At 35.1% G+C, this 20,356-nt stretch overlaps 1 protein-coding gene across 1 annotated transcript; it reads left to right on the top strand.

Annotated features, from left to right (window-relative positions):
- The first annotated feature begins 2,478 nt into the window (after positions 1-2,478).
- Positions 2,479-18,184, top strand: LOC109216444 (endoplasmic reticulum-Golgi intermediate compartment protein 3-like). Its single transcript, XM_019380592.1, has 13 exons — positions 2,479-2,930; positions 3,592-3,665; positions 5,275-5,358; positions 11,031-11,111; positions 11,437-11,517; positions 11,730-11,822; positions 13,640-13,819; positions 13,906-13,973; positions 14,085-14,136; positions 15,809-15,862; positions 15,947-16,039; positions 16,393-16,459; positions 17,572-18,184. Exons 1-13 carry the CDS (start codon positions 2,789-2,791, stop codon positions 17,661-17,663), a joined length of 1,161 nt encoding a protein of 386 aa, XP_019236137.1. The 5' UTR covers positions 2,479-2,788; the 3' UTR covers positions 17,664-18,184.
- Positions 18,185-20,356: the final 2,172 nt, after the last annotated feature.

The raw sequence follows: 20,356 nt of genomic DNA, 5'->3' as shown, positions 1-20,356 counted from the left end.
ATTTAGTATACTATATATGTAGTATAACCATTGGAACACACATTCTTAGTCACTTGAGGTTCCTTATGTTTTTAACCGTGAACTAATACTAAAGAAAATTTAGAAACGCAAGAATCAGAACACACAAAGAAAAGGTAAAGGAACCAAGGAAAGTAGAAAGAATAACTATGCATGTCATTATGAGCATCACAATTGAGCAAGTGTAATTTGATCATATGTGAGTTAAAGTTTCAAAGATCCTCCAAAAGAATAGTTCTCTAAAAGTTAAACACTTCCAAAAACATTGTAATTTTCTTCAGTATTACTGACCCATCAGATGAAATCAAAATAAACTTATTGACAGAGAGAAGCAAAATGGATTGTTAATATTACTGTTGATGTGTTTCAAGTTATTTTCTTCACTTCCAAACACACACGAAGAAAGATGTGCAACAAGATTTGAAAAATTTCTTCCTCCATATTATGCTTTTGGCGGGATTACGTAAACACAAAAAATTCACAACGACAGAGAAACGTAATAGGGAAGACAAACTTACCAGGTTGAGATGAGAAAATATGGAAGCCTCAAAGCAGAGAAAAACAGAGAATGAGAAACAGAGGATGTTCTGGGGTTTTTTTGTAGAGTATACCACCGACCTTTTAGCTTCCATGTTAATCTTATTTTTCAAGATCTGTCCTTGACTGTGCGTAAAATCAATCTCTGCAATGATACAAGGAGACATTTGTCACTTAATCAAGAGTTGGGCACTGATCTACTTTTTTAACCACTGTAGAAAATTATTGTACTTTCGTTCCACATGAGCGTCTGCATATGTTGAGATCTTTTTATCTCCTACTCTATTTTTGTTGACTTGGAACTTTGAGCTTTTTGGGCTTTGTATGTGGGCTTGTATAGCTTTTTTGCTTTCTGTCAATCACAGTTAATGCTTTTGGACTTTCCATCTTCTTCTTTTCTTTTTGTTTCTTAAATATTTATCTCTTTCTTGAGTCAAGGACAAGACTTTGAAAGAAAATTGTAAGGATAAATGTAGAACTTTAACAAATGAAGATCTACTATTGTGAGGACGACAAAACTCTTCCTTTTGTCACTTATTAATATTAGTAAATATATATTTTCTTCTTAAAATAGCAAACAAGGAAACAAAGAAAGCAAACGGTTAGTTTGTAATGTTATATAATGGAATTGTGACATCTTACTCACTGAATTGTTCTTGCATAGACCACCTTAGGATTAAATTGGGTGATCTTTACTTGAATAATCGATCGGATTTGTAGTTACGTTTTCTAGCCGGTATACACAAATTATATACTGATTATATACGTTTATATACATAAATATATATTAAATGGATCATATATACATAATACATATTTCAGTTATTTTTAGTTTAAGCGATTAGGTGGAGAGTTATTTACATTAATTCTTTGAAATTGGAGCATCATGGTTGCAAGTCGCTTATTTCGGTAAAAATTGCACGTGGCGCCTTATTTGGTCGCCCCCTTTTAACTTATACCCGTTTTGTTTTTCAGTTTGCATCCATACCCATTTTTGTTAAAAGCCTTTTAAAAAGACGATTTTTCCCTTCAGGACTATTGACAAAACTGTAGACTGCAAGACAAAACTTCAGCATGTTTTGGCATGAAGTTTTAGCAAATGAACTAAATAACTTAAGCATGTTTAGTCTGAAGTTTTAGCAAATTAACTAAATAACTTAAGCATGTTTAGTCTGAAGTTTTAACAAATGAACTAAACAACTTCAGCATATTAGCAAAACTCATTAGAAAATTACATACTGCAAGACAAAAACTTAAGCATGTTTAGTCTGAAGTTTTCGCAAATGAACTAAATAACTTCAGCATGTTTAAATCGAAGTTTTAACAAATGAACTAAATAACTTCAGCATGTTTAGACTGAAGTTTCGAATAAAACTCATGACAAAACTGTAGACTGCTGGATAAATAACTTCAACATGCATTATCATGAAGTTTTAGCTTCAATGTAAAACAACTTTAGCTGCTACTGTAATTGGCTGAAGTTTTACACCATCTCGCATGCTAATGAATAACCCCTGATACTGTAAAACAACGTCATCTCCAAACGTTAGCATGCTGCTACGTTTATTAGGGGTTGTTTTACAGTATGCTAATGTGAATGAGGTCATCTCCAAAGTAGCATGCTAATGCTAATGCTTCAATGTAAAACAACTTCAGCATGCATTTCATAGATAAGGTTGCAGATCACGCAATTTATCAGGGATGTAATTGTTATATTATTACGGATTTTTTGTCAACTGACTACTAAATCAATAATTTTAAAAAATAAGGTACAGATGAAAAGGATGCACAAATATAAGGTATGGCTGCAAATCCCCTTATTTCGGTATTTTCGGGAGTCCAGACTGCTTTATTGGGCCTGATCTGTTTGTTATTAGCTAAAAAAGAAGGGCCTAAATAAGGAGCCCAAATAAGGAGACACGTAAAACGGCTAGATCAAGCCGAAGAAAAAACGATGACGCACTTCTCCGGCGAATGTTCTCTGTCCCTTTCCTCATAATAACAAAACCTCTCAGATTCACAAAATCAGAGAGGATTAGGACGAGGACGAAGAGCAAAACTCGCCAATTCTATGTCGAAATTCGCTGAAACGCGTGATTCGTAAAATCAACAATCGGTGATCCATCTTTCATCGACAAGGCGTTTAAGAAAAACTCAAATCCACTATTTTGGTTGAATTTCCGTATATATTTTAATAATTTGTAGAGAAATTAGAGTGTAAGGATCTCAAAATATGGATAGTTTCATCAGTAAAATACGGAATTTGGATGCGTATCCGAAGATCAATGAGGATTTCTACAGCAGAACACTTTCAGGAGGTGTCATAACCCTAGCTTCTTCCATCATCATGACATTGCTTTTCATCTCCGAGCTCCGTATGTTTCCTCCTATTTTTTCTCGCTATTTTTATTTAGACGAATCTTAATGCATTTGTGTCAAATTACATTTGCCAATATTTATAGTAATTCACCTAATCAGTAAATTCATCTTCTCTCCAGCCTTTTGATTTGAATTGTGGGAAGCATAGTAAAAGTCGTTCAAACTTGCTTAAGTAGAAGACTGCAGTTCCTTTCTGTCATTCGTACATTCTGTTTATCTTTTATTTGATGTAATGAGATTCTATGAATAAAAGGATGTGGGAACATATATCTCTTTAAGCTATACAAATTTGTTACTTAGTTATGTTGCTTTTATCAGTCAGGCAATTTTCAGAAGTCTGTGTATTCTTATCTGTGAAATTGAATGTTTTTTAGTAATGTACTTTGTGTTCATGTGCATTTCAATTAGTTGACTACACCAATTGGACATTTCTTTAAAGTTAAATGGAAATCAAAGTTTCTAGCCGATTCATAAGTGACTGCAAATAGTTTGGCTGCTGAAGTGCATTGTATTCAACCTCTCTATTTTTATGTTACCTTTAGCTATATGTACTGAACATACAGGTGGCATGGCATTAGATTAACGTGATGTTTATTATGTATTGTTACTATACTCGCTGTTCTTTGCCCTTTATTGTTCTCCTGGCCTTTTTATTAGGATTATATCTTCATGCTGTCACTGAGACAAAGCTTGTTGTGGATACTTCAAGAGGAGAAACGCTGCGCATCAATGTAATAGTACTCTCACCTTGAGGCTAAGTGATGTAGTTATATGAATCTGAGTTTTTGAATGTCTTAATGCTCTAATATTTCATTCGTGTTCCCACTTTAGAACTTGTCAGTCTCTTCCACTATAGTATTGTATTGGCCTAGAAACTTATGCTTATTGCTGAGGCCTGAAAGAAGCTGATCTGAATTCAAATAGTTCATTTGATTTCTTTTCTGTCCATATCTCTGGAAAAGCGTTTAGCATACAAGTATGCATACCCATTATACCATAATTACAAAAATGCTATATAGAAGTGCATTTTTGTTTAACTCTTGAAGGAATCCCAATACCCCCCCCCCCCCCCCCCCCAAACCCCAAGGAAAAAGAAAAAAAGGAGAAAAACCATGACTGCAAGGAGAAGTTCTTTTTTCCTCTCTTTTGTGGTTCACTAGAAAGAAAAGAATTAGCTTATTGGTACTTAAAATGTTTTATTTTACTAAATTAAAAATCAATCTTCTGATATACGACTAACGAACTGATTTTTAAGGAACTATAGGTATGTATAGGATCCAAATGAATCATTGAAATTCTGAAGGCTATTGACCATATTGAAGATAATAAGGAAACAATATTAACAATCAAATAACGACAGTCTTTTTTATCATAATAACTCTTTTAGGGGAAACAACCTAAAGGATGCTGCATCTAAGCACTAAAACTATGCCCAGCAAACACGTTTATTTACCTCTAGCTCATGGCTTTCACTTGAATTATTAATTTTTTATATTCTCTTTACTCATTTTAGGCAAAGTCGCTTATTGTGCTTCTTTCTTGTCACATATCAATTACTTTGACTATTAAGTAGACGAATTTGAAAGAACATTCTAGCTGCATTGTCAGGTGGCATCAATGTTGTTTTGTATTATATATGATGTTTTTTACTGATATGATAGTATATGATGGGCTGTTTGACAATATTATAATTAGAGGATGCTCTTAAAAGGCTCCTCCGTCCCAATTTATGTGGCGATGTTTGATTGGGCACAAAGTTTAAAAAAGATAGAATGACTTTTGAAACTTGCGGTCTAAATTAAGCCATAGACATTTGTGGTTGTAAATTATCTCATTGAGGGAAAAATAAAAAGTTCAGAATAAATAGTTTCTAAATATAGAAAGGTGTCATTCTTTTTGAGACAAACTAAAATGAAAAGTATGCCAAATAAGACAAAAGAAGTAAAAGTTAGCTCATAGAATAATCAGAAAAGCAGTTAAAGTTTAAAGTTAGCTGCTCTGACAAGTACTCTAGTTTTAAATTTTTAGATATAGGTTAAAACTTCCATACTTGCATCAACAAATTATTATTTATATTTTCATTTTGATAATGAATTTCCTTCACAATTTAGAATAATTGCTTTGACTTCCAATACAAAGTAGATATCTTTTAGACATAACTTGGAGCAGCTTTAGGTAATATTTACATTCTCTAGGTTGAACTCCTGATTTGCTTTTGCAGTTTCTCGTATTATAGTCTGAAGGATTCCTTTTCTGTGTTTAACTATGTATTATTCTTGATCTATGAGTCGTTTAGAAATGAAGACTGACTTCTGATGTTGCTTTGATCTGAAAGTACAGTTTGATATCACCTTTCCAGCACTTCCATGTTCGATTCTCAGTGTTGATGCCATGGATATCAGTGGAGAGCAACATCTTGACATTGTATGTGCAGTAAACAGGTTATATTGATCAATTACTAAGTTTCTAATTTCCCAGCACCACATGATTTCATTCTCTTGAATGCTACTTTGGTGTTCCTAGAGTTATATGACCTAATTCTCTTCTAGGATTATGGTCCACATTGAGTTGTCAAGCTTTATGAGACTTTATGGAAGTTCATATCAGTTATTACAGTCGAGTAACTATTGTATTTATAAGAGGATTTGAGCATACATACGGACGGTATAGAGAACCTTACACTATCAGTCTAGCTAATAGACTGGTTATAGTAGGTCACTTATTTACAGGGTACCAATCAATACCTGCAGTTGTCTTAAATGGGCTGATTGTGTAAATACTTTTTATATCATCAATGTGTAATACTTAAACTCTCTACAATATTAGATGAGATTAAGTTAAATATCGAGCCAAAATCATTTTGGGAAAATGCTTGAAAATGAATAAGATTAAGTTAAATATCGAGCCAAAATCTTTTTGGAATATTGCTTGAAAATGAATAGCACCAAAAATTTAGTAAATCAAGAAAATAGGGTAAAAGTCGAATTACGTCAAAATGCTTAAGCATAAAATTCCTTTATTAAATGACGAGAATAATATATTTATCCTTATTAAATGACGTGAACAATATATTTATTGGTATGGTATTCTTGTAATGCAAAATGGTGAAAGCGAGTGTGTGAGCTTTAATGAGAGTGTATACAACATGACATGCAAAGAAATATAATCTTCTAAATTGTTTATGCTTCTGTAAGCTAATAGAGTTTCTTTTAAATGAACTTTAAGTGCTATCTAGTAAGTATCTGGCACTAGAGAGCTGCTCTAAGATTACAACAACAAACCCACTGTAATCCCACAAGTGGGGTCTGGGGAGGATAGTGAGAACTCAACTTTACCCCTACCTTGTAAAAAGTGTTTTTTTTTTTTTTTTTTTTTTTTTTTTATTTTGCATGGTGCAGCCCATGATGCAATTTCTTCCTTTAATAATTTGATAAAAAGTAAGTATTTTATTAGGCTAAATTCATAGATAGCCCCTCACACTTGGCACTAGCTGCCAAGTAGACACTTTAACTTTGCTAATGATCATTTAGACACCTTAACTTGACAGAATCGTATCTGTGCATACCCTGGGCTGACCTGGCAAGGTGTGTAGTATATTCACTTTTCAGCATGCTGGGTCTTCTCCCTCCTTATCTCCCTCTCCCCGACGACCTTCATGGGTTTCCACCTATACAAAACCCAAACCCACCATGAATTGTGAAGCCTCCCCGCGCCAATAAACCTCAAATTAGACCATACCCTCCAAGCCACCATTTTCATTTCTTTGTTCCTTTCTGCCCCTTTTGTATGAAGTAAGTGATGTATTAAAAACAAAAGCATCCAGAAGATGCATGATTACAAAATAATTAAAGGAAAATATCAGCTCTCCGAAGAAGAGCAAAAGATCTATCATAAGATTAATGAGCTGATAAATTCCAGAAAAAGGTTAGGGTTATAGGGTAAAATTAACCCAACAAAAAAAAGGAAACCGAACATTTGCCCTTGAGCAAATAACTAGTAGTTGAGGTGCGATCAAACATCTTTGGTTCCTTTCTGTCCATAGGCACCACAAAATAGTAGCAGGAACCATGGACAAGATCTTCTTAATGGACTTCTCAACTTTCCAAGATCTCCAGCTGACAAAGGCTTCCCTGACACTGCAATGGATAGTCCAATCCAATCCAACAAGTGATAAGAACATAGTATGTCTATTGCAACTAGTTAGTGGAGGAACAAGTGGTTGATTGTTTCGGCATTGCAAAGGCACATATGGCATCTGTTAGCTAGATGAAAACTTCTTCTGATGCGATTGTCTTGAGTTAGGCATGCACTATTTATAGCTATCCAACTAAAAGCATTAAATTTTGGGGGCATTTTAATCTTCCATATAAGTTTTCAAGGCCACTGATCAATCAATTCTTTGTTGAAGCTCAAAATATTATAACTAGCTCTGACTGAGTATGACCTTTCCCTGCTGCCGCCCCCATTGAGTCTGTCCCTACTTTGGGAGTTGAGTAGTCTGTTCTGTAGGCAACCAAGAAGTGCTATTAGATCTTTAATTTGCCAATCATTTAGGTTCCTTCTTAAACTTGGATTCCAAGTGTCCCCCTCCCTATTCTGTGCAGTGGTAGTCTGAATTAGTTGTAATTGAGAACAATCTTGGATAAGCATCCTTCAGGGTAGATAGCCTGTTAATCTTTCCAGAATAGAATGTGTTCCCCATTTTCCACTTGAAATGATGTATTGGTGTTGAATTCATCCCATAGCTTTATGATGCCCTTCCATGGCTCACATCCATAAGATGATCTAACAGTATTGGAGTACCATTGACTATCACATCCATACTTAGCTTCAACCACCTTCTTCCAGATACCAACTTCTTCTTGATTATATCTCCAATGCCATTTCATTAACATGCTCTTGTTGTGTACCCAAATCCTTCACCCCCAATCCCGCACGTGTTTTTGGAAGTATAACTTTGGCCCATTGACAAGGTGAAAATTATGAGTTTTATTGTTTCCCTCCCATAGGAATGAACATCTGAGTCTATCAAGCTGCTTTTGAACTTTGTTTGAAATTGGAAAGAGGGACATAAAAATAGGTTGGAATACTGAACACTGTTTATAAGAGTTAGTCTACCCCCTAAGAGAGATATTGCTCCTGCCACGATGTAAATCTTTCCTCAAAATTTTCAAAGACCACATTCCATAATTCAGTTGATCTATGTCTAGTACCCAAGGGAAGACCTAGGTATGTTGTAGGAAATGAGCTAGTAATGCAGCACATAATATCAGCCAAAAGCTCCAACTTATGGACCACATTAACAGGATATATGATACTTTTTGACATGTTAATGTGCAACCCAGACAAGGCTTCAAATATCCTTCGAGTGAGGTTGAGGTATGGAACTTAGGACTTCTTAGCAGCACAAATAATTCATTGACAAACAGTAAGTGAGACATAAAAACTGATGGACCAGAACTTCACCTACATCAAAACCCTCCCGCCAGTGCAACTGCTTAGCCTTTTCCAGCACTCTACTAAGTTCCTCCATTGCCAGAATGAATAAAAAAGGAGATAAGAGATCCCCTTGTCTAATCCCTCTTTTGGGAGAGAGAAAAACCACAGGACTTCTATTAACAAGAACATAATATTCAAGTGTGGAGAAGGTATATTTAATCCATTTGATCCAATTCACCCCAAATTCCATCTGCATCAGAAATGAGATTAGATACTGCCAATTAATTTGTCAAAGGCCTTATCACTATCAAGCTTAAAGTGTAGTCCAGGTAGACTAGGTTCTCCACTTTTTTTGTCTCTATTCCATGACTTCATTAGCAATGAGTGTAGCATCTGTAATCTGCCTACCTTTAATAAAGGCATTCTGGCAGCCAGAGACCGGTTTCCCAATCACCCTTTTCAACATCTCAGCTAACACTTCTGCCACTATCTTATAGACACTGTCAGTGAGGTTTATAGGCCTAAAATCTTTAAGTATGAAAGCTATGGAAGAGGCATTAAAAGATTTTACCATGGCAGTTGCTGTGAAAATGATTGAAAGTTCCCGTAACATCCAACTTTATAGTCTCCCAGAACTTTTGATAGAAGGCCATTGTAAATCCATAAGGGCCAGGGCTTTTATCAGGTGCACAAGAATTGATGGTATTTAGGAGTTTTTCCTCCTTGGAAACAGTTTGTGTGCCTCCGTCTCATCATTGTTCAGGCAACCCAAGCCTTGAAACGTAGCATTAGGTCTCGAGCTTTCATTCTTAGTTTATAGCTCTTGATAAATTATTTCTGTTGTTCTCTTTAGGAAAGGAAAATAAAAAAATGGGGAAGACTTAATAGGAAATGGGTAAAGGGAAGAAAGGGAAGGAAGGGGAAGCTAGGTACACACTATGTTTACTCGGACTCTTGAAAAATGTTGTTGGGTGCGTGTCGGATCCTCCAAATTTAGTTCATTTTTGGAGGATCCGACACAGGTGCGGCAACACTTTTGGAGAGTCCGAGCAACATAGGGTACAAAGACAATATCATAAACGCCAACAACTTAAGGGACAAATGGAACGAATAAGAAGGAAAGTTAGCTTTTCTAAGTATTGGTCAGTCTAAATGCCTCGATGCAAATGGATCCGTGCTCATTAACTCAGGTCTCAATGTTGCCTGGTTCTCTTTGTCTCTATGAGATTCTATCGCTAGCAAGTACTTCTATCCTCAAGTTTTCCAGTCCAAGTATCCTTGTCGGCAGGCTTCATGCTGGAAAAAATGGCAATTCCATCCATCCTGGGAAAGTGTAAGCTGAACAAATTCTTCTACACCCTTCACCCGGTCCACCTATGAAACCCAGACATTCCGTAGCCAACCTGCATAAATTAGTTCTAGCCTATTTTTTCCGACTACGGTAACCCTTCAATGGTGGCGGCAGTAGATGGTGGTTGTGCAATAACAACAGCAATACCTACAAGATTAAGAAGAATAAGCAGGCCCGCGGGGGGGGGGGGGTCGGGGGTCTTAGTTAAAAAGAAAAAAAGTACGGTACGGNTAAACCCAAATAGCCGCCCACCCAACTGCTTAAACTTAAAATAGCCAGTGGAGGTATAAGGGGGAGGGGGGAGGGGGAGTGGTCTGTTTTGTAAAAAAAAGAAGTGGGAGGGGGGAGGGTGTTTGTGTGAGTTTCACGCAAATGGTTTCCTTGACACAATATCCACAAGACACACTTCTTTCAAGTAAATGTGTCTAGATGATCATTGGCAAAGTTGAAGTGTCTACTTGGCAGTTGATTTCGCCTTCCTATTACATAGTGCTTCTTGTTATATCATATATGTTATGGGTGTGGTAACAAATTGAAGATAAACCCAAATAGCCGCCCACCCAACCGCTTAAACTTAAAATAGCCAGTGGAGGTATAATATCTGCATAATTCATGTATTATATGTGCATAATCGTGTATAATTAATGTATAATGTATGTATATGCCTAAAAAAAAGTGAACAATAAATATGGCTAGCTATTTGTGTAAAGATCCCTAACAAATTATCTACTGCATCCCATGGTGCAATTTCTACCTTTTATAGTTTGAGGAGAAGAAAATTGTCTGTTGCCTAATGATTCATGTGTAAATATTGGAAAGGTAACAGATTACCTACTGCATCTCCAGAGTAGTTTGTAAGGAAAGGATAGTAGAGGACTTCGAGGAGTTGAGAACTTTCCATAAGATATAAGTGTTCTTTCATCATTTGGGTTGATTTTTGGTTAAAGGAGGATGTTCCCTGGTATTGATGCTTGGCTTGATGTGTTGGAGGCCTTGAGTCTCACTTAGTTTGTATTATTCTCTTTCTTTAGAACTAACCTAATGTTCTTTCCTAGCACTAATTTCTGAATTATCAAGAAATAAGTACTTAATTGTTTAAAGACACAAAGAGTATATTGCAACTAGACAGCAAGAGGGCTTATTTGGCAATATTGCAGTGGAATGTTAGGCCATTTTTGAAAATAATAACCAGAGTTGTGGAAGTAAAAGATGGTTTGGGAACTACCAGCACTAGTTATTGGAATTCTAACTCTGACGCATATGATCTTTGGGTTTTTGTATGATGAGATTACATTTATACTTGCAGAGACATGACATTATCAAGAAAAGGATTGATGTTCACGGTAATGTGATTGAGACAAGGAAGGAGGGCATTGGTGCTCCTAAGGTGAGATACAAGTACAGGTTACTTTCAGCTTAATAGAATGCACAAGTACCTGTTTATGTCCTAGTTTAAGGAATTTTTTGCATGGAGAATTATACTTGACTGATGTAAAGCTTCTTTTATTTTATAAAAGGTAACTGATATAGATATTTATTTAATTTGTTTCAACTCTTATAGCTGCTAAAGACATAGATGTAAAGAAATTGTTTTGGCTTTTATTTGCATTCTGAATTTTCATGGATCCAATACCAAGAATAACTTTTGATTTTGGAAACATGCTTCATTGATTCCTTTCAAGTTTCGATCACTGAGTCTATTCCACTAACAGATTGATAGGCCTTTGCAAAAGCATGGAGGAAGACTTGAGCACAACGAAACATATTGTGGTTCCTGTTACGGTGCTGAAGGGGTTTGTTCCTATTCTTAATGCTAGAAATCTCTCACTTAGATTGTAATATAAGCTTTAGTATCCATTCTTTTTTGTGAATTTAACTTCATCTCTTTTTCTACGTTCCTGCATCCAATCTTTTTGGGTTCCTTGATTATGTCACGATACAGATAACTATCTCATTGAACTGCTTCTCATAAGTCCCCAACCCTGAATTCCTGTCAACTTTGCAGTCAGATGATCATTGTTGTAACACCTGTGAAGATGTTCGTGAAGCCTATCGAAAGAAAGGTTGGGCATTGTCAAACCCAGATATAATTGACCAGGTATGTTTCTATATTGGCAGGTATATTGGCAGTTGATCATCGAAGGAGTTACATGTCTTGTCTGTGTCTTTTCTCTCCAAATTATTCCCTGAAACTGAAGCCATTTTTCCTCTGTAAAAGCTTGACTACCGTGGCTTCTTTCTTTTTTGAAGATAGAAGATCTAAGAAGTTAACATTATGGCTTGCTATGTTAAGGCCTTAAAGTATCTCAACCCTACCTCCTAAGTGTTTGATGAGTCTTGAATGAAGATCTGGTTTTCATTTTGAATCCTGTATCGAAGTTATGCAGCATAACATGGATGTGATAGAAGTGCTGTGAGCAATATGGTCTCACAATCCCAACAAACATATGCGGACATGATCATTTGTGTACTTGTATGTTAAATGAAATGAGTGTGATTAATCCACCTTTTTGTTACTCTATGGAGAGGTTAATAGTGACCATTCGACGCTGTGCATTTTATGCATTAGTTCTGAGGACAGTTTATTTGCTCTGAAGATTGGTTATACTCAATGAATTTTGCTTATTAGAATTCTGTTAAGAGTTAAATACACAAACAGTATATGATTTTATTCTGATAACAAAGATCTCTCTGGTAGTTTTAAGAAAAGCTATTTTGTGTTAAAAAACAGTTTTCAAGCAACTTTGAAATAAAAGCCTTCTCTGGAAACCGAAGCTACTTATTTGAAACATTTATTGCAGACTCTAAAATATGGATGAGTTTAATTGTTCCGTCTCAAGGATTAGTCTTTTTCCAATGATCTTTCCCAGCTTCTTCACATATATAAGATATAGAACGTAAATCATGAAGGAAGAAGAGTTTAGAAAAAGAATCTAATTTGGAGTATAGCTTTATTTTTCCCCCCTTTTTTTATCTGATACAAACACGAAGGAATAAAGTGAAACCATTTCAACAAATGTGAATGGAATTGGCAAGCTCTAGAAGATTTAGATGCCAGAGAAAAGAGCAAGGAACAAATGGTAGACAAAGCCATCAATTCTTAGGAATATAGTACTGTTCCCTAACTGCTCAAATAGGGGAGGTAATGATATTTCAAAATAACCAGGGATTTTCTTTATCTGAGCAAACCTCGGGATGGAATAATAAAATTAGTACATTGTTCTATTCAAAGGTAAATAACTTGTAGAATGTTAAGGAATAGAGTGTAGACAGCTTTTAAAGAAGTGTTTATTTTTGAGAGATCGATTCTTTTAAACATTTTCTTTGACAAATAGTTGGATGGAATTTCTTTTATTAATGAAAAATAAAAATGGAGGAGAAACGAATCAACTGGTTTTTGCTCTTGATGAACTTCCTGCAACTTCTGCAGGATTTGGTTTGTGGAACTTTTAGCCAAAGTGGAAATGTAGAAATATGGCTGCCCACTATCCCAATAGAAAAAACAGAAAGATGTGTAAAAATCCATTTCACATTTCTCACTCCTATCGAAACCAAATGTTCCTTCAAGGCTTCAGTTTTCTTGCTTAACATGGGAACATAATATTTTTTGACAAGTAGACACAAATAGATATATGATCTCTGTTAGTCACAGGAAACTAGGCAACACTTTACAAAGTGCTAAGTGGTAAATTCTTGTTTCTTTGCTTAAGCTATGGAAGACTCCCTATTATTCTGGATGATAAAGTCCCAACTATACTGTGTTAGTTTCATGTCTTTCAACATATTTTCCATACCTATTAGTATTCAATAAATATGAAAAGAATGCATGGTTGTTGAGCTTTAATATTTCATGATGTGCTAATTAAAAGCATGGCTGATCTTTCATTTTTCTCCTTTGAAATTCATTTGAGTCAGTGTAAAAGAGAGGGTTTCCTAGAAATGATCAAAGCGGAAGAAGGTGAAGGATGTAATATGTATGGGTTCTTGGAGGTCAATAAAGTGGCCGGAAATTTCCACTTTGCACCGGGGAAGAGTTTTCAGCAGTCAAATGTTCATGTCCATGATTTGCTCACCTTTCAGAAGGATAGTTATAATGTAAGATGTTCTCATAACTTGGTTCATCTGTTCATCTTTGGTTTTGGTGCTTTAATATAACTTTACTGAAAAAATTTGTTTGACAGATTAGTCACAAGATCAATAGATTAACTTATGGAGAATACTTCCCAGGTGTTGTGAATCCTCTTGATGGGTACATCTCTTTCACTAGTCTATACTTTGTTCACTTGTGTCTTTATATGATGGATGTATGATGGCACTTAACCATATTGACTGCTTCTTCATTGTTTAACCCACATTGCAGTGTAACATGGACACAAGAGACACCCCATGGCTTGTATCAGTATTTTATCAAGGTTGGCATTTTTCACGTGACTGACCTCATACTTTTCCTTTCTTCCCTATTCTGCGATTTACATGAAGTTTTGTGAGTTTGGAATTACCACTTGATTTAATGGTCGCTAGCTTACTTTCCATAGAGTGGTTAAGGATTACTGCCAAGGGCCTTTTTCTCCCCGTCCCCAAGCCCCTTGTCGCTTGACGAGAGAGAGAGAGAGAGCAGCAGCTCTTTGAGTTACTGAGACTAAGTTCTTAAAACAAATAGTTTGCTTTGCTAGCTTAAGGACCAATTAAACCCCTTAAGAGACCCCCATGATCCCCCACTGCAATACTTAGTACGAGCTCATTTGCCTGAGGCTGTCCATCTGCCCCAGTGTTGGTGGCAAAACTTGAGACGTATGCTTGTGTGTTGTAGCAAGTCCCCAGTGGACTGGTTGAGGTATTTACAAGCTCGCGCTCACCCCATTATTATCCCCAAAAAAACAGATAATTGTGTAATTTGTCAAAAATTAGTGAAGAATGATGATCATTTTTTCCATATCCCAGCGGAGGTAAAAACACTAGGTGATTTCTTCTCATCTATCCAATTGGTGGGAGGTAGCAGGTACCCCGTGGAATTAGTCGGTGTGTGCAAGCTGGCCCAGACACGACGGTTATCCCAACAAAAAAAAAATGATAATCAATTTTTTCTCATTACATTTTAAAAAAGAAGAAGGGAAAGATAATCATTTTTCTAAAGATACTCGCTACTCCCTTCTTGTGAGTCAATGTTTTTTCATTCCAAGCAATTCCAAAACACGTTGCCTTTCTCGGAAGGAAGGTTCAACCAGACTATACATCAAACAGAGTTAGAATAGACCCTCTTTCTGTATTTCATTCCTGATGCTACTTTTCCTCTGTTTATTTCGTCAAAAATTATATGTACCTTGTGAATCTCAAATCAGAATATTTTCTTAACCAAAGATCAAATTAGGAGTGTATGTTGATGTTATTGCTTGTTCATGCTGGATGCAAGTTATGTGGACTCTCACTACTCAATACTAACTTCAACTATTTTGCTTTGTTGGGTGGTACCACTTTAACTCTCTTGTGCATTCTAAGTAGAAAATATATCATATAAAAGTGAGAGAAACAGGTAGTGCTAGAATTGTTTCCCTAGTTACTAGATTGCTCATTTTGAATGTTTGGCTGGTTACTATTATCATTTTCATTGTGGAGAGAATTAATGTGAAAAATGATACCTATGATTTCTTACCATCTTTTTGCATTTGGGGTAAAAATGCATAAACCTGAATCTGGTCTGGCCATTCTGTAATTATTGATGTCCATCTGGCATTTGCTATTGGCATGTTTCAGTATATGCACTCTTGTTATTATTATTATTATGGCAAAAGATGATACCTATAATATGTAACCATCTTTCTCCATTTGGTAAGAAAATGCATAAACCTTTATCTGGTTCTGCCATTCTGTTGTTGAGGATGTCCATTTGGCATGTTGCTGTTGGCATGTTGCTGTATATGCACTCTTATAGGTAGAACGTGACACATTTTTTGTGCTTGAAATGTTAATTCTTATCTCTCTGATATGATGATATCCATTGTAATATTAGGTTAATCTTAGTTTCTGTGACTTATAGATGGAAATTTACATTTATTGTCAATAGTAATATCTAGTTTTTTCCTACAGGTGGTACCTACAGTATATACTGATGTCAGTGGGCATACCATCCAGTCAAATCAGGTTTTCTTATTCTTCAACTTATCTACCTGCATTTCTTGTGCCATAGACCCCAAAATCTGATGCAACAGCTTATTGTGTTTGCAGTTCTCTGTAACTGAACATTTTAAAGGCGCAGATGTTGGCCGCTTTCAGTCTATTCCTGGTGTTTTCTTCTTCTATGACCTTTCACCAATCAAGGTTTGGCATTGGGTTTCATCGCTCACATTTCTAAGTCGTTATTTTCACCTCTGAGGTCTATTTATCTTCTTAATCATAAACCTTAGTAAATTGTTACATCAAGCCTTTTTTCTGTTCATAAAATGGGTGACGGAGGCCTGGGGTAGTAGGGGAAAGGACCATTGAACCTTTACACTGTAGGAAGTAAGGTCACAATATTTCTTACTGCTTAAATCTTTAATCTGAAACTTTTTTGTTCTCATTTTTCACTCGTTTATGTCTTTCTTTAGTTTGAGAGTGAGGAGTAATTCTCCCTACCATCATAGTTAAATGTGTGTATATTGTGCTTAATTTCATCTCTTGCCCTGTCGCAGGTGACATTCACTGAGCAACATGTTTCATTCTTACACTTCTTGACTAATGTCTGTGCTATAGTTGGAGGTAATTACAGTCTTCACCCTTCCCTTGTTTATCTCTTAGCTGATATTGGTTAGATCTTGTATAAAAGAATTCTTCTATCCATTACTCATGACGATGTTTGACTAGACATGGAGTAGAATATGTTATTGGGACTATTATACTAGTGATGGTGAAAGAAATATTACAATTATGGTTGGATATTACTCTGTAGGATCACATTAAAAGTCAAATTTGAATAATTTAATTGAAATCTTGAAAGTCGTATAGAAATTGAATGGTATTAAGCATTTTCAAATTTCCTGAAATGAGAAAAATGTCATATAAATTAGATTGAAGGGAATATTAACTTCAAAAAATTTGTTGAATGTAGAACAACGATTGACATTAGGAGACAGAAAACTAATATTTCAGCATTAGGGTTACACCATCACACTGTGTACCTATTATTATATCTTTTGTTATTGAAAACTGAACCTTTGAAGAGAGGGGTGCTAAAGTTATTCTCAATGGCAGATGATGTACCATTCATTTTATTGGTTCAACTGAATCCAACCATTTCGACATGTAGTGTAAATTTATATGTGAAAAAGTACTAAATGTCAACAAATACTGAATTCTGTATCCATAATATCAAAGTGCAATAGTTCAGTGATAGAAACCTTAAGGTTTAACCTATCAAGTTTAAACCGTGGATCAGCCTTGCATAAAAGAGAACAAGATCAAAGATAAATGCTGGATTAGCCTTTGCTTATTCTTACTCCTTTGTTGGCTCTACTGAAGTACCTTTCATAATGTTATATATCTGCCATTTGACATGTATGCTCAGATCACACATGAAACATCGCTCTGTAGTTCTACAGCACTCATGCAACCTATAACCATCTAGGGTTACTCAGCAGTGAATCACATCAAGTAGTTTGATCTTTAATTGTAGTTGCCTTGTGATATTGCCTAGTTATCATGCTCCTATTTTTTGTGAAAAACCTGGTTATGTATTCAGAACAACTTTACTCGTTTCATTTCATGAACTAAAGGTGTTAGCTCGTTGTGTTTAAACCAAACAGCTTATGCATCACATCGGTGATATTTCTATATGGCGAACTCTGTTCTAATTTTCTGAAAATTGTTTCCAGGTGTTTTCACTGTGTCGGGGATACTTGATTCATTCATATACCATGGTCAAAAGGCGATTAAGAAAAAGATGGAACTTGGTAAATTTAGCTGATTGGTGGTGCTCTTATCCTATGCTTGCTGTGGCGGAATCATTCTAGGCAAGGGAGACCAAAATATTGGACTAGAGGTGACAAGGTTCAGCTAATTTTTGCATCACAATAGCTTTCCTTGAGAGAACATGATCGGATCTTAGCAAGGTGGCTCAAGGGGGAGGCTAGAGAGCCTTTGCTTTAGGTTTGCTTTAGATCCCAAAAATTTTTAATAGAAGATTCTATGATTTTATGTTCGCTTAGTCAATATTTATGTTTTTAGATTTAAAAAAAAAGGTACAAAAGACAGACGGATTCCGGAGAAAAAGGAGACATGGGAAAAACTCAACCCATCGCCCCCCCTCCCCCTCTCCTCTCTCTTTGCATTTCGACCCGGCTGCTCTGATGAAGCTGCCATTGTTCTGGGTTGGGTTAAAATGTACTCCTTCCGTCTCAAATTATCTGTCGTGATTTCTAAAATAGTTGTCTCAAATCATTTGTCATTTTGGAAGTTCAAGAGTAAATTAGTTATTTTTTTTCTTTCTATTCTAACGTTAATATTAGTTGTTCTTGAAGACTACAAATATCTTAATTATGAGTAAGTATTAAATGAAGAGAGATTATATTTTAAGACATTAATAAGGATAAAATTGTTATAAACCTTTCTTATTTAATATTCTCTTAAAAGAGAAACACGACAAGTAATTTGAGGTAAGTATTAAATGAAGAGAGATTATATTTTAAGACATAAATAAGGATAAAATAGTTATAAACCTTTCTTATTTAATATTTTCTTAAAAAAAGAAACAGGAGAAGTAATTTGAGACGGAGAGCGTATGCTTTTATGCTTTTGAATCCTCGACTTTTAAAATTTTGCTTGTCCAAAAAGTCACAACTCAAAAATTGTTATCCAGCTGCTAAAGCGGTTTCATAACCTCTCCCAAGGATCTAATTATATTTTTTTTAGGTTATGAAACCGCCTTATATAATTATGTTTGCATAATACTCGATTACAATTATCAGTTAAAATAAACTAGTGACCGTTGGTCCTAAAATTGACAGAAATACTTCAATAGGACCTATACTTTCTAATCTTCGTTCGATCCAAGATCATTTGTTATGTCAAAAAGAATATCAAATTGGCTACTTTAAAACCATTAGCACAACTTTACCTTTACATAAAGATCTTAGCTTTAAGTTGAAATTGGAAATTCAATCTCACATAAGAACAAAAAGATTCCAGAAAAATGCTAAATCATAGGATGCATATTCTTTCTTTTTGTTTTCTAATTGAAGATTCGCCTCACCCCACTTATTGGCATATCCCTTTCTTCAACTTGAATACAAAACCTCTTATAGAGTAGAATCCACTTTTTCTCTCTTCCGTTCACACGTGATTCTAACTTGTGATTGGATGTAAAGGAACAATGTCTAATGAAAAATAACTAAATATATACAATGACTTTTCCTTTAGTAGTTCGGAGTGAAATCACTACTCGTGAGTTTCTTCGAGAGGGACTCCAAATCCTCTAACTTACATTTCTAGTTTATTTAATCTAGATATGTGAGAATACTATTACGCTCATCCCAATCACGAGGTAGACCAAATTGAATAGTGTGCATATGCTAATAATTGTTGCAAAATAATGCAAATAGTTTTAAATGTAAAAAAGTTAGTTCTGATTAGTTAAGCAAGTGATATTATAACTTTGAAATAACTATAACGTAATGGTGGTAGTTTACATTAGTTTGAGTGGTAGCCGGTAGGAATGAGTAAAATCATAAATGAAGGAAGATAAACTTAACAGGGACGGGTAATGTACATAACTATGAAAGCAAATTACATGTTGCACGAATTTAGTACTCTTACGATATTTGGTAAAATAATTAAAAAGAGAAACGAGAGGTAGTGTAGTAAAAAATGCATGTACTTACTACCCTTACGATATTTGGTAAAATAATTAAAAACAGAAACGAGAGGTGGTGTAGTAAAAATTGCTTATGTCGTATGTTTACATCTAATCAAATAATTAATCTTAAGAGTCACAAAGTAAAATATTTAGCTTTATTGATTTGGCATAAACATCAAATTTGAGAAGCTTTTGCCGCAATAAGATTCTACATTCCACTAGTCTCTTCCTTTTCTATTGCTATGGGGGATCCTTTTGCCTGGTGTAAACTTGGACGAGGGAATGATTATATTGGGGGAATTTCATTTTCAAACGGTGGTAAAAGTCGGTTGGGAAATTGCAGTGGTTTTTCTCCGATTCCATTTTGATCATCATTTCCTTCCCCTTTTTTTCTGAAAATATGATTATCATTTTTTAGTTTGCGGCTGCTCATGAATCATTTCTCAATGACTAAGAAATTGAATAGCGTGCCCCATTATTACTTCCGTCAGTCCCATTTTAACTGTCGTTTTAGCTTTTTTTACAAGATATGAGTACAAATTATTCCTAAATAAATACAAGATATAATTTACTAAGTTATCTCTATTAAATGCATTTTAAAAATTAAATAGTATTAAAAAGAACTACTACTTCTTCAATAGTAAGGGTATAGTTGGAAACAAATAACAAATTTAATCTTGAATTCCTAAAGTAACAATTATTTCAGGACAAATATTTTGAGCTAAAGTAACAGTTAAAATAGAACGTAGGGGTATTATTTTAATCAGTATAGTCCACATAACTTCAAAGGGAATTCTTGACTTTTC

Source organism: Nicotiana attenuata, unplaced genomic scaffold, assembly GCF_001879085.1.
Source record: "Nicotiana attenuata strain UT unplaced genomic scaffold, NIATTr2, whole genome shotgun sequence".
Taxonomy (NCBI): Eukaryota; Viridiplantae; Streptophyta; class Magnoliopsida; order Solanales; family Solanaceae; genus Nicotiana; species Nicotiana attenuata.
This window is presented reverse-complemented; position numbering and strand designations above follow the sequence as displayed.